At 37.0% G+C, this 13,774-nt stretch overlaps 2 protein-coding genes across 2 annotated transcripts; one reads left to right on the forward strand and one right to left on the reverse strand.

The window, feature by feature from the left end:
- Positions 1-5,454: 5,454 nt before the first annotated feature.
- Positions 5,455-7,015, reverse strand: LOC142554569 (uncharacterized). The gene is made up of 5 exons (XM_075665230.1): positions 6,998-7,015; positions 6,459-6,615; positions 6,128-6,240; positions 5,875-6,048; positions 5,455-5,794 (listed from the first exon to the last, which is right to left on the reverse strand). The coding sequence occupies exons 1-5, from the start codon at positions 7,013-7,015 to the stop codon at positions 5,648-5,650; spliced, it is 609 nt and encodes a 202-aa protein (XP_075521345.1). The 3' UTR covers positions 5,455-5,647.
- A 253-nt stretch (positions 7,016-7,268) lies between these two features.
- Positions 7,269-13,536, forward strand: LOC142553735 (peptidyl-prolyl cis-trans isomerase CYP22). The gene is made up of 7 exons (XM_075664191.1): positions 7,269-7,520; positions 9,059-9,082; positions 9,695-9,782; positions 10,298-10,390; positions 12,386-12,418; positions 12,711-12,767; positions 13,190-13,536. Exons 1-7 carry the CDS (start codon positions 7,348-7,350, stop codon positions 13,298-13,300), a joined length of 579 nt encoding a protein of 192 aa, XP_075520306.1. The 5' UTR covers positions 7,269-7,347; the 3' UTR covers positions 13,301-13,536.
- The last annotated feature ends 238 nt before the right edge of the window (positions 13,537-13,774 follow it).

Here is a 13,774-nt window from a genome sequence, read left to right on the forward strand (position 1 = left end):
TTGCCAAGACGGTGAGATTTGCAGATGATGAAAACAAGGAAGGTATGCTCGCCGGTGCAGGTACTTCGCTGGTCCTTCCTTTTATTTCATGTCTTGAGGCTAAGAAGTTGTTGTTTAGAGGTTCTGATGGGTTTTTGGCTTCGATTGTTGATACGGATAGAATTGTGAAGTTGAATATTGATGATATTAATGTTGTGAGAGAGTTCCCTGATGTACTTGAGGATGATGTGCCGGGTTTACCGTCGGATAGAGATGTAGAGTTTGTGATCGATCTAGTTCCGGGGACGGTTCCAATTTCCAAAGCTCCGTACAGAATGGCCCCGACAGAGATGAAATAATTGAAGACGCAGTTGCAGGATCTATTAGATAAAGGTTTTATACGGCCGAGTTCTTGCCTTGGGGAGCTCCGGTTCTTTTCGTCAAAAAGAAAGACGGGTCTTTGCGGCTGTGCATTGATTACAGAGAAATCAACAAAGTGACGATTAAGAATAAATATCCGTTGCCATGAATAGACGATCTTTTTGATCAGCTGCAGGGGGCTACAGTGTTTTCGAAGATTGATCTGCGATCTGGCTATTACCAGTTGAAAGTTAGGGAGTCTGATATCCCTAAGACGGCGTTCCGGACCAGGTATGATCATTACGAATTTCTTGTTATGTCGTTCGGTCTGACTAATGCTCCTTCAGTCTTCATGGATCTTATGAACCGGGTGTTCAAGCCATATTTGGATAGCTTTGTTATTGTTTTTATCGATGATATATTGATTTATTCCAAGACCAGAGAGCTTCACGCAAAGCACCTCAGAGTCGTTCTTCGGTTGTTGAGAGAGAAAAGGCTCTATGCTAAGTTGAAGAAATGTGAGTTCTGGTTGGAGCAGATTTCTTTCTTAGGCCATATTTTCTCGAAGTATGGTTTAGCTGTTGATCCAGCAAAAATCAAGGAGATACAGAAGTGGCCTATCCCTACCAGTGTATCAGAGGTACGCAGTTTTCTTGGTTTGGCGGGTTATTATCGTCGTTTTATTTCAGACTTTTCCAAATTGCCCTGCCGTTAACCAATCTGATGAGGAAGACTGTGAAGTTTGAGTGGTCCAATGAATGCCAAAGTGGATTCCAAGAGTTGAAAGATAGGTTGACGATAGCTCCAGTACTTGCATTGTCCAGTAGTACAGAAGACTTTGTTGTTTATACCGATGCGTCGAAGAAGGGCCTCGGTGCAGTGCTGATGCAACGTGGAAAGGTTATAGCTTATGCTTCTCGTCAGTTGAAAGACTACGAGAAAAATTATCCTACGCATGATCTGGAACTGGCAGCTGTGGTATTCGCCCTGAAAATCTGGAGACACTATTTATATGGCGAAAAGTGTGAAATTTTCACGGACCACAAGAGTTTAAGGTATTTGTTTTCCCAGAAAGAACTCAATATGCGACAGAGACGATGGTTAGAGCTTGTCAAAGATTATGATGTGACGATTAGTTACCACCCTGAGAAGGCGAATGTTGTAGCGGATGCATTGAGCCGTAAGTCGAGTTCCTCTTTGAGTTCTATGATCCAGAAACCGTTGTTGTTAGTCTTGCAACGAGAAGAGCTAGTTTTGGTAGTACCGGGAACTATTGCTCGCTTTTCAGCGTTGATCATTCGGGATACATTGACGGACAAAATCCGTAGAGAGCAGGCCAATGATGCACAATTGACAGAGATGAGAGCCAGAGCAGAAGAGAGAGGTAATTCAGAATTTGGGATGAATAAAGATGGTTTGATGACATTCAGAGGCCGTATATGCATTCCTACTGGTGATGATATTCGGCGAGTCGTCTTGACAGAGGCACATACCGCGCCATACTCGATACATCCAGGTAGTACCAAGATGTATCAGGATCTTCGAAGACTCTATTGGTGGCCAGGTATGAAGAAGGATATTGCCATGTTTATTTCTCAGTGTTTAACTTGTCAGCAGGTGAAAATCGAACACCAGAAACCTGCTGGGACATTGCAGTCATTGCCGATTCCTCAATGAAAATGGGAGCACAATACAATGGACTTCATGATTGGTCTTCCCAGAACGCAGAAAGGCTATAACTCTATTTGGGTTATCGTTGATCGATTGACCAAGTCAGCGCATTTTCTCCCAGTCAAGACAACATATTCCATGAACCAGTATACCGTAGAGTACATAGCAGAGATTGTCAGACTTCATGGTGTTCCTGTGTCGATCGTGTCTGATCGTGACCCTAGATTTACTTCAGAGTTTTGGAAGAGTTTACACATAGCCTTGGGTACACGGTTAGCATTCAGTACAACATATCATCCCCAGAGCGATGGTCAATCAGAGAGAGTTATTCAGATTTTGGAGGATATGCTCAGAGCTTGTACTATCGACTATCCTGGTAGTTGGGATTCCAAATTGCCTCTTGTTGAGTTCACGTACAATAACAGCTACCAGGTGACGATTGGCATGATACCGTATGAAGCACTTTATGGCAGGAAATGTAGATCCCCCTTATATTGGGACGAGATTGGTGAGAGAAAGATGTTGGGTCCAGAGTTGGTCCAACAGACAGCTGATGTTGTTGCTGTTATTCAAGAAAGAATGAAGACATCACAGTCAAGACAGAAGAGTTATGCTGATGTAAGACGAAGGCCGTTGCAGTTTGAGGTTGGCGATCACGTGTTTTTGAAGATTGCACTTCTTAAAGGTGTGATGCGGTTTGGCAAAAAGGGAAAGTTGAGTCCAAGGTTCATTGGCCCATTTGAGATCTTGGACAGAGTTGGTGATCGAGCTTACAGATTAGCCCTACCACTAGATCTTGATAGAGTTCATAATGTTTTTCATGTCTCCATGCTCAGGAAGTATATTGCGAATCCTTCCCATATTCTTCGTCATGAGACATTGGATTTAACGCCGAATTTGACGTACCAAGAGATTCCAGTCCAGATTCTGGATCAAAAAGTTAAAGTATTGAGAAACAAAGATATCAGCATTGTTAAAGTCCTTTGGAGAAATCAATTGATTGAAGAAGCCACGTGGGAACTAGAGGATGAGATGAAAGAAAAGTATCCTGAGTTGTTTGCGCAGTGACGTCAATTTCGGGGACGAAATTTCTTTAAGGAGGGGAGATTGTAATATCCAAGCTTGGTGAACGGTACGGTTTAAGATTTCTTATGTTTATGGACTATTTGGTCAAGTTTAAGTATAGTTTTGATGTTAAGAATTTCGATTTATGATTTATAGTATTGTTGATTTTAGATGATGTGTAGTTATATTGTAGCGACGTTACGATTAAATTCATGATAATTTGTATGTTGAGCCAATTGGTATGAGGCCAATCGTAGTGGTTAGATAAGACGTAGAGGTGCAACTTTTGTGTTGAGAGTGTTGCCAAAATATGAGGAGAAGCGACATTGCGATTCGATTCTAGTTGCAAAGTATATTGTTGGCTTCAGGGGACACTGCACCCGCGCCAGGAAAGCTACCGCACCCGCGGTGAGTGGGCAGTAGGGCTATCGCACCCGCGGTAGAAAACGCAGCGCACCCGCGGTCGTTTCTTTCGGATTTTTGGATGTGGTTTACCTACGTAGCGCACCCGCGGTGAAAGGACTAGCGCACCTGCGGTGCGTGAACAGTGAAGTCGTGTTTTGAAGTTTTAAGTGATTAAATACAAGTGTTTGCTCATTTTTCCCTCATTCTACTCCACTCTTCTCGGTTCTTCAGCTCAAGGGAGATCTAGGGTTCTCATTTCTTTCTTTTGTTCCTTTGATTCAAGCTCCTAGTTAGGTTATTGAAGTGAGAGCAAGATCATTTTGGATTTAAGGAGCTAAGGTAATCTTGTGGTTTTAGTTATTTTTGGATTACAGTGTTGGGGGAAATTATGGAATTGTGTTGGTTTTATGGGTTTTATGGTATGGTTATTTGATTATTAAGTTGTTGATGGTTCAATACATGATTTATTGTTGTAGGATTTATAACAAGAGATTATAATCAAGCTTTCCATTGGTAGTAAGTGGAATTCATCTCTTGTGCTCACATGAAGTATATGTATTGTATTTCAATGGTTTTAACATGCTATTCCCTTCCACTTGATTTATGTTATGTATGGATACACTTTGTTGTGTATTAGAGTCTTTTATATGTCTCAATTATATAAAAGGGAATGCAAATGAAAAGAGCATTCAAAGTGTTTGTTTTAATGTCCAAAAGAGAGTTCAAATGATTTATTGGATTGATAAATGGATAGTCAGAGATTGCATGCAATTAGTTGATCAACGACCATAGGCTTATATCCCAACAGAGTATTTGATTTATATCGATGGGATATAGGTACAGAGACAAAGATACTATTTAGACATCAATCCACCAGATAAAAGAAAAATACCATAGTTATAGTCATGTTATACTATGTTATTCATGTTTTAAGAGTTAGATGGTATTTAATGATTTCAAAGTCATGTTTTACAGAGTATGATATGTATAGATTGTTATGTAAGAGTTTCGCTTGCTGAGTTTTTATACTCATTCCAGTTATTTCATGTTATGCAGATAAGAGTGACGAGCCGGGACGTTGATTGTAGTCGAGGTCATATGTACAAAGATGGAAGGAAGAAAGATATTTTGTTAGCATTTTGACATGATTAAAAATGATATTTTGTATTTTGATGCAACGCGTTATTGATCTCATATATACTTTTGATTGTATATATATTGAAAAGATCTTCATGTCAAGAAAATTTTAAATCCTTCTTTCCTCTAAGTAAATTTTTAAAAAAATTTCCGCTATTATTTTATTAAATCAATCAAGGACGTTACATGTGGTGTACTAACCTCTCGATATGGTCGCCTCGCCACCTGACATAACCGCACCAGGAGTCACCTGAATATCTAAAAACATAAAGTTTTTGGTTTATTATACTATACATAAATATATAATCAAAAAACTGCATTTACTCAACTTTGGAAGATTCATCTATTATGGGTGGAAGGCTAGGCTCAAATACCCGTTGTGGGTGTGCTTGGATACTACTGGGAAACAATTCTCTGACCATATTATCATCCACGCCTAACAGCATATATCGAACAAATTAAAATTCGAATGAAAATTCTAATAAATCAATCTATTGCGTAAACATAAATATAATTAATAAAATTAACTCACCAACGTATGCCTCAAGTACAGATGATTTCATCTTCCACCCTCTGCTATAGGCTATGCTATAATCTCTCTGCTCATGAACTGGCGTCGGAGACCTGATCTCACAAAACCTGCTGTCTGAGACCTGATCTCAACAAAACCCGCTCTAATCTGTTCGGCCAAACTCGATCTCAGCTCATTGAAACCCGATTTCATATCCCTGATACACGCTCTGGTCTCAATAAATCATGCTCTTATCTCAAGGCGCAATGATATAACGATATCCTCCAATGCAGTCAACCGCCTCTCGAAACAATGATCCAGGGGTGATGGGTGGCGGGAAGGATTAAGTTCAAAGTGGACTCTAAGACCCGTACGTATGAGAGAATGGGTGCTGGAGCTGGATCTAGTGGCATCAGCAGAACGGGTGCTAGAACCATCTGAAGAAAAATGTGCAGAAGGGGTGCTGGAACCATCCGGAGATAAGGGCGTGTGCTGGACTGAGGGAGACTCCAAAGAGTGTTAGCTACATATGACAGTTTGACCCTGCCTCCACAGCTCGAGTACCCGAGTGATGACCGCATCGGGCGCAGAATCAACAAAAACACCGGTAGTATAATACAGTGAAACGAGCTCCTCAGGAGTAGGAGTCAAACATCCAAGACAATCCTACATTCATTTAATAATGTATCAGATAAATTAAAAATTTATGTTCACAGTTATTATATCAAATCAATTATATTACTTACAGCTATAGCACAGTCACCAAAGGCTGCACTGACATCAACAGCAGATGGGGCACGGTTTGAAGGCCACGTGTTAGTCACCCAATGAAACATTTTGGGCAACATCAAACCGTCCACCACATCCCTTTTTTTTGCAAACTTTTGTGTCACACTCGGATAATATTCATAAGCGAGAATCTGTAACATAAATTTCAAACATTGATATTAGTAAAAATAAAGATAACAAATCCACTTTAACATTCAAAAAATGATATACCTGTATAGGCAGCACAAAACCACCGAGAAAGAAGCTGCCATCAACTTCTTTTCGACCATGTGCCTCGGTGAGGCAAGTATATCTCCCTAATAGGTCCTTCTTCAAAGCTAGGACTGCATCATGATAGGCTACTCTACCCAGGGATAAGTGTCAAACCTATCCAAATCATCTAAAAGCCTTAGATATTTATGGTCGATCTTCATGGTCTTTTTCCTAGTCCCCTCACTGAAGACGGCACAACATAAGTAAAGACTAACAATCTTTAACTTCTCGACATCTATCCCAGTGTCATATGCCCTTGGACAGTGACTCAAAAGAATATAAGACTTACCAACGAAATGTCTGGAGCCAAAGACACCTCCATCTGGTAGATCTACAGGCACTATAGCGCAATCGAGACCGGTTATTAAACAATACTCTAACAAAGAAAATCTAACCGAATTCTTGTGCACGACCATCCACAACTCATCACTATCGTTATCAACTATCTGATTACTCAATAAATACCAGATAATTTGACTAGAAACGTTAAAATCTATGTGATACCTAACAAAATTACCAAAAGGAGACTGCTCAAAAAAACATTGTTCTCTCCTCGTTGTTCAGATAGTGATGAATCTTCTCGGCAATCTCTTTATATCTTGATTCTAGTGTCAATTTCTAGCAAAAAAATTCATCTCTACCTAGTTTTTTTTGGCAAATAGACTTGTTAAAAATACAAATAAATGAATTAGAACAATCAGAGAGGCAAATAGGGTTGACCCAATGTTGGTTCAACAAGCATTGTGTCGACCCAAGCTTCTTCAACCAGTCGATCGACGAACACGATCGATGAACAAAACAATAAATCGAAATAAACGTTAACATTACCATATTATTGTTAGCCATTGTGTCGATGCTTAGAATTTTCGAGAAGAGAAAGACGATTTGCATTGAGAATTGCAGCAATTAAAGGGGGTCGACGGAAGAAGATTTAGAGTTAGAGTCGACTGATGAGAATGAATGGATTTAATGTGCTTTTAAGTAAGTGCATGTACATAATCAAATTTAACGATGTATTTACTTTTAAAACAGAAAGATATTTATATAAATTAACTTATAATTTTTTTAAAAAATAAGTCACACTACATTCTCTTCTCCCAAAATTTCCAACGTAAAATAATACTGGGAATCTCTCAAGTTGTGAATTTGAGCCCTTAGTAAAATTTTGAACCACGAAGATGGCGTCCGGAGCGATCGGCGGAGGAGGAGCGGCGGTGGAGTGGCATCAGAGGCCGCCAAACCCTAAAAACCCCGTAGTCTTCTTCGACGTCACCATCGGAAACATCCCAGCTGGCCGAATCAAGATGGAGCTCTTTGCTGATATCGTCCCCAAAACAGCAGAAAATTTCCGGTAGCGTCGTCATACCCCCAATAAAATGCTAGTGTACTTACTTTAGGCTAAAAATATAGTTAACTCTAGGAAATTACTACTTCCAGAAGATTTCATTACTCGTGACGCCGAAAATATGTTCTGCACTGTGCTTCGATCTGTTCTGGAGGATTCTATGAATGAAATTTGTTGTTGTTGTTTTATTTACAAATGCTTATTGGTAGCTGGGTAGACCATATTCTTAAATTTATTTTAATGTCGTTAGTGATTGAAAAAATAAGGGTAGTTTCATATATTTTTTTAAATTTTTAAATATCGTAGTTCAAATTAGTAGTATAATTTGTTAAGTAGTAGGACAAGGACAAAACTTCGAATTCAACGATGATCGAAATCTCCTGCATTTGTTTATTGTTGTTGGTGAATGGTGATTATTCCCTTAATTCTCTTGAAAAATATGAATTCAAATCCATATAATTACTGATTTATAAATTTCATATTATCGTCTCTTGGAAAACTTTTATTTGATTAATTCAGAGGTTTAAGAAATTCCAGAGTGGACTACAAAAGATATTGATTCATATGTGTGTATTTTAAAATGTATGGCTAACAAGTTTGTGTAGGATGCGACTTAATAAAAAATATTGATTTAGTAAACTAACCTTCTCATGTTTCCAAGTTTATTCAAATAAATATGAAACATTTAGTTTTCTGTTTGATGTTTTACTGACCACTGCCCTTTTCTAATTTTTTATGTCTGAAATAATATGCAAATTTTAATAAGCAAAGTTCTCTTTATATTTGACAAAAGTTGGAAATTGTATAATGGGTTTGTTTCCTCCTTTTTGCGGTTGAATCTCTCTGTTTCAAGTCCCAACCCACGCCCGCCTAATTAGTTTCTCATACAGACAACTTGGCATTTGCGAAGAATATAGTGTTGAATCAAATAAAATGAGCTTATATGCAACAGTTTCTGTATTTACTGCTAATGTTAGGGAACAGTGCTTGAGAGAGGGTGTGAAAGAGGAGGGCTCATGGGTTGCCCCACCCTAGTCCTGAGGTCCTCCTTGGCGTGATTGTCACACTTAGGGAGTCAAAAGGCCTGTCAATTGCAACCTTTTATAAATATGAGCAATAAGATGGTTATTGAATATGCTTAATGAAATTAGAGGGAAAAAAGAATTCAAACTAGTTGAACATATTTGTGTTGCCACGTCATATTTTTAATCACTTGGAATTGAAATTCAATTATGAATATGATATGATATTTTGTTGATTTTTAATGTATTGACGCAGTTCTATCACCTATTTCCTCATCACATAATTTTTTTGATCCAACTTCATAGTTTTCCGCCTAAAAAAAAAACTTTGTAGTTTTCCTTGAGATAAAATCTCAATTGATCCTATCATTTTTTTGCCAGATAGTTGGCTTAAATCTGTTTGACAAATTGCCTGACGTAGTTTAAATTCTTGTTTTCTTTTTGCCCATTGCTGCTGTTGTTGTCTCCTTAAATGGTGTACTTCTACTTTCTGACAACTGTGTTTTTTGTTCTTTTTTCCAGGCAGTTCTGCACAGGAGAGTACAGGTTTATAATTCTCTAAGTCCGTATTCTTATTTTTGTGTGTTTGTAGCTCTTTTTATCTGGATTTTATCTTCCTTTATTATTTATGCTGCTTGCCCTTGTGGGATGTTGTTTGCCATTGCATTTAACATATCACACATCTAAGAACTGTATTATTGCTCTACCAGGAACTAATTCATGTCCGAGTACATGGTTAAAAGTTGAAAGTTATCGATATGTGTAACTCTTATATAAGAGCTATCAGGAGGCTCCCATGTCTAGAATAGGTCTTCAGTATTTAAAACCATCAGTTTTCTTTACGCAAGTGTAAAGTATATGGATTAAAGTACTAAACGCACCTTGGTCCCTCCATGTGATGTAACTGCTATGTGATCAGCGATCCCTTTTGGACATAAAGTACTGACTTGTTCATCTATATATTGATCATGTGATCAATTAGAGCTCATATGCACGCAAACCATGCCTATAGTTAATTTCTTTTGGCCATACATGTTTGGTATGAAGAAAACCGTTCCCTGATGTTGCTTTTGCACTGGTCTTCATCATTTTAAACCAATCTTCTATTTGATACTGAAAACTTGTTGGATTATATCTGTTGTTGCTTTGAACTTATAGGAAAGCTGGACTACCTGTGGGTTATAAAGGTTGCCAGTTCCACAGAGTGATTAAGGATTTTATGATACAAGCTGGTGATTTTTTGAAGGTTTCTCACCATTTCTCTCCTTGCTCCTTCATTTCATCGTGTTTGTCTTTTGTGGTGAAAGAAGTACTGCATTATGAAGGGCTTATTTATGAAGAATTTTTTTTAGAAGAATATCTGATGTCCCGAGGAACCCATGTGTGGAGCATACTCTCTCTTAATTTCTATGTTTAGAATGTTAAGAACTGTCTGCCGTGTTGTTTGTAATGGAATTATTTGACTAGAAATTAGTTGCTATCCCATGTGTTCAGAAGGGACCCAGGTATGTGAGACATCCTCTTTCTTAACTCTAGGTTCTACCTGTTCATCAATGGCTAGTCAAATAATTCATTTCAATCATCACATCGTATCCATTCGATTGGACAACTTTAGTGACCTGAAGATCATTTACTTGAGTTGGCAGTTAATGTCTTAAATATTCAACTTTATTTAGTATGCCATTAGAATAATCATATCACTGTCATGAACTGCATTTTTTTAGTCAATATGTTATTGTCTTATATAAGCTTCCTTGGCAGGGTGATGGTAGTGGATGTATATCTATTTATGGAAGTAAGCTTGATGACGAAAATTTTATCGCAAAGCACACTGGACCTGGCCTACTATCAATGGTATACTGTTTTGGTGTTCAACGGAGTTTATGGTCTTTTCATAGTTATGGTTGCTGCTGCAAGATAATTTAAACGAACCTCGATGGATTTATTGTTTAACTAGAAGTTTGCAAAATCATAATTTTTTTTATAAATTCATGTTCTTAGTTTTTAAATGCTTGAGATTTCAATTTATTCCATCATCACAGGGTTAACTACAAGTTTTGGATGAATAAACGTGCTCTCGCCCAAGCTGTTTGTGCACACCTGATTAGATTCTTGGTAACATGTGATTTGCATGCTTCTGCTTGATGATTATTAAGATGAGATTTTTTTTTTGGTTTTAGAACCCTTGTTTTGAAAATTGTGAAATCTCCCAGACTATTTAATGCTTTGACATAAGGCCATACAAGTATCAACTTTTTTTTTACTTTGTAGTGTAGGTGTCTTTGATTGACCTGTACTTTTCACAACTCTAAATGTTTTGAATATTTGAATGTAGATTTTGAAAGTTGAGGGGAGATGTCATGCAGATGATGTTTGTGATGATTGTTTCAAAAGCGGAGTTGTATGATGATCAAATGATAAAAGTTGAGAGAAAAAAGAGTGATAATATAATATTGTTATTCAAATATTTGTTTTATGATGTGAAACCTAGTGTTTATTGAAAAGTTTTAAGGAAAAAATAGTTATGACTTCCACAATTGACTATCCAAATGTAGTTGGTGAAAACTCCACTGGAGAGCCCAAACTAATAAGGTCTTAGTTTGGGTGAAACTGCATCCCATTAGTACTAGAGAAAGAAAAAGAATGACAATACTTTGCAATTCTTGCTCGTGAAATCGAAAGCTTTTTGTTGCATTGTAGTTTTGAACCCATGGTTTTTCAATGCTCCATAAAAATAGGGTTTTCTCCCCGTAAATTTTGAACTTTTTTTTATAACTCACCTGCTTATACATGGAGATTTTGGTTACTTTTATGTACTTGGCACAAGAGTCCTGAATCCATTGGATGTTAGAGCGAACTTAAGCTTTATTTTGATCCGTTGTCTTTTGACAAGTTTTTGACAGCTGCCCCTGTTATGATTATGTATGGCTTTATTGGTGGTATAATAAATTTCCATTTCATTTTCATGTATTTAAATGAAGCCAAATATTTCCATTTCATTTTCGTTGTCTTTTCTGGAAACATATTTTTGTTAACTTTTCACATCTCTATAGGAGTTATTACTTTTTATTAACTTTTCATTGTTTCCTGAAATCGGTTATTAATTTGTTATATTCTCAAAATACAATATTAAAATTTTGAGACAGTTTCTAACACGAATTAACATCTACATTGACAATTTTATTTTCCAAAAATAGTACCAACCCCAGAACAGTTTTCCAAAATAATTTCCCCAGAACAACCACTACAAAACCAAACAAGAATGATATCTTGAGTTCTTAAATGTTCTTTGAACTTATATTGGATTAAAATTGTCCATTGCATCTTCAAAAAATATTGTTATTCAATTGAAATCAACCAGCTCTGATTTGATTCTCTTTGTAAGGTTCGTGCTTTCCCTCAGAAAAGCACTCAATTTATTAAACCTTTTTCTATTTTGGTTGCCTGGTGCATTTCCCTATATCTTATCAGAATTCTGAGATATTTAGGTTTCAACAGGAGATTTTAGAAGGTTGGTGGGCTGAAATTATTTTTGATACTTGTCTCTTCTTTCTACTTAATAATTTTCCATTTGTGAACTTGGCAGCAAATGAATTTTTTTAACATTAAGAGGGACTGGATTTGTGAGACTGGTTACCTCTCTTTACAATATTTAGATAAATGCTCGTTCATGGGCCATGGCTTTTAAATGAGTGATCTCTGGTCTTTTCATTCCAAATTGCTGGATGCAAATAGTTTTATTGTTACCCATGTCAAGTCTTTTAATAGTGAATTTCTTGTTGAGAGTTATCTGTTGTAACATGATAGCGTTATTTAGCTTCTAACCATGTTGTGTTAATATTTTGACAGGCAAATAGTGGACCGAATTCTAATGGGTGTCAGGTAACAAATCAATGTTTTTTCACGAATCTTATTCAATTCACCACCATACGAATTCTGATATGAAGAAACTTCAAAATATTATTAGTACCTGAACGAATTAAACTGTATAAACAACTTGTGGTTTCAGTGAGAATGAACTTGAGATAACTTATTACTTCACGCCCATATTTTGAATGAACGAATAAATATCTAGCCTCTAATTTCATTGGAGGAGAATAACCACTTTTAACTATTTTGTGGGTCTGGTGATATTTTTTGGTGTTTCTTACCGTGCATAGTTTTCCTATGGCAGTTTTTCATCACATGTGCCAAATGTGACTGGCTCGACAACAAACACGTTGTCTTTGGGGTATGTATTATAATGTTATGTTGGTTCTTCAACTTTATTAAAAAATGATATGCTTCCTAGCAAAGCACATAGTTCCTCGATATAAAGGTTTTGAGAAAAAGTAATTACCACGCTCTCAACTCAAGAGCCAGAGAAAGTTACCTCTCAGAGTTATTGTTTTTGGTCATTTATTTTATTCTGACAACAATTTCGTCAAACAGGTTGTGCTGGGTGTGTTTTTTGTTTTTTATTTTTTGGGGTAGGAAATTCGTGGAAATTTTGATTTGAAAGGTCTTGTCAATAGCTTTTTGCTAGTTGTTAAGATCGATAATCTCTTGTCCCTATTTCTACTCATTGCTATCCCGCTTCCTCGAGTAAATTAGGTGTCTGCATTTGAGAAGCCAAAGAATACTGTGTTCTGAGATATCAGTTTTTTTACGCAGCGTGTGCTCGGAGACGGCCTTTTGACTGTAAGAAAGATAGAGAATGTAGCAACTGGAGCCAACAACCGACCCAAACTCGCCTGTGTTATTGCCGAGAGTGGAGAGATGTAGCATGCGACATGTAACCAACAATAGACTCTGATAGTAAATTATTCACCAACACAGGCGAATATCAGATGATGTTTGTTCTAAAGTTCAATTAGTCCATAAGCTATTTGCATTTCATGGATAGATGTGATGAAATGAATTGCCTGTTTCAACTTAGGATCGTCACACTGACAACATTAAACAAAATGTTTATAGGTTGGAATATTCTTTCTTGATAGACTTGGGTGGTCAGTTTAAGCTTCCTCTGAACTTGGTAAGAGAAAGGTAGTCAAAATCTGACCACTAACTTAATCCAGAACATGATCAAAATCCTGCAGAGTATATAGACCTGATTCTCATTAGTTTGTTACCTCAATTTCTCATCATCCTTTAGATCGATGTAAACTTCTTCTAAAAATCTGGATTTCAACATGTAATTTTCTAAGAGGATGACTTCACTGACATGATTGAAATGATTTCTTCATTGGTTCATTGATT

Source organism: Primulina tabacum, chromosome 8, assembly GCF_025594145.1.
Source record: "Primulina tabacum isolate GXHZ01 chromosome 8, ASM2559414v2, whole genome shotgun sequence".
Lineage (NCBI taxonomy): Eukaryota > Viridiplantae > Streptophyta > Magnoliopsida > Lamiales > Gesneriaceae > Primulina > Primulina tabacum.

Excerpts from the sequence above, each read along its gene's own strand:
- LOC142554569 (XM_075665230.1), bottom strand. Across the intron at positions 6,049-6,127 it reads GTTTTGTGCTGCCTATACAG|ATTCTCGCTTATGAATATTA; the intron begins GTATATCATTTT and ends TTTATGTTACAG. Across the intron at positions 5,795-5,874 it reads TTGGTGACTGTGCTATAGCT|GATTGTCTTGGATGTTTGAC; the intron begins GTAAGTAATATA and ends AAATGAATGTAG.
- LOC142553735 (XM_075664191.1), top strand. The coding sequence starts at position 7,348 with ATGGCGTCCGGAGCGATCGGCGGAGGAGGAGCGGCGGTGGAGTGGCAT. Across the intron at positions 9,783-10,297 it reads AAGCTGGTGATTTTTTGAAG|GGTGATGGTAGTGGATGTAT; the intron begins GTTTCTCACCAT and ends CTTCCTTGGCAG. Across the intron at positions 12,419-12,710 it reads CGAATTCTAATGGGTGTCAG|TTTTTCATCACATGTGCCAA; the intron begins GTAACAAATCAA and ends TTCCTATGGCAG.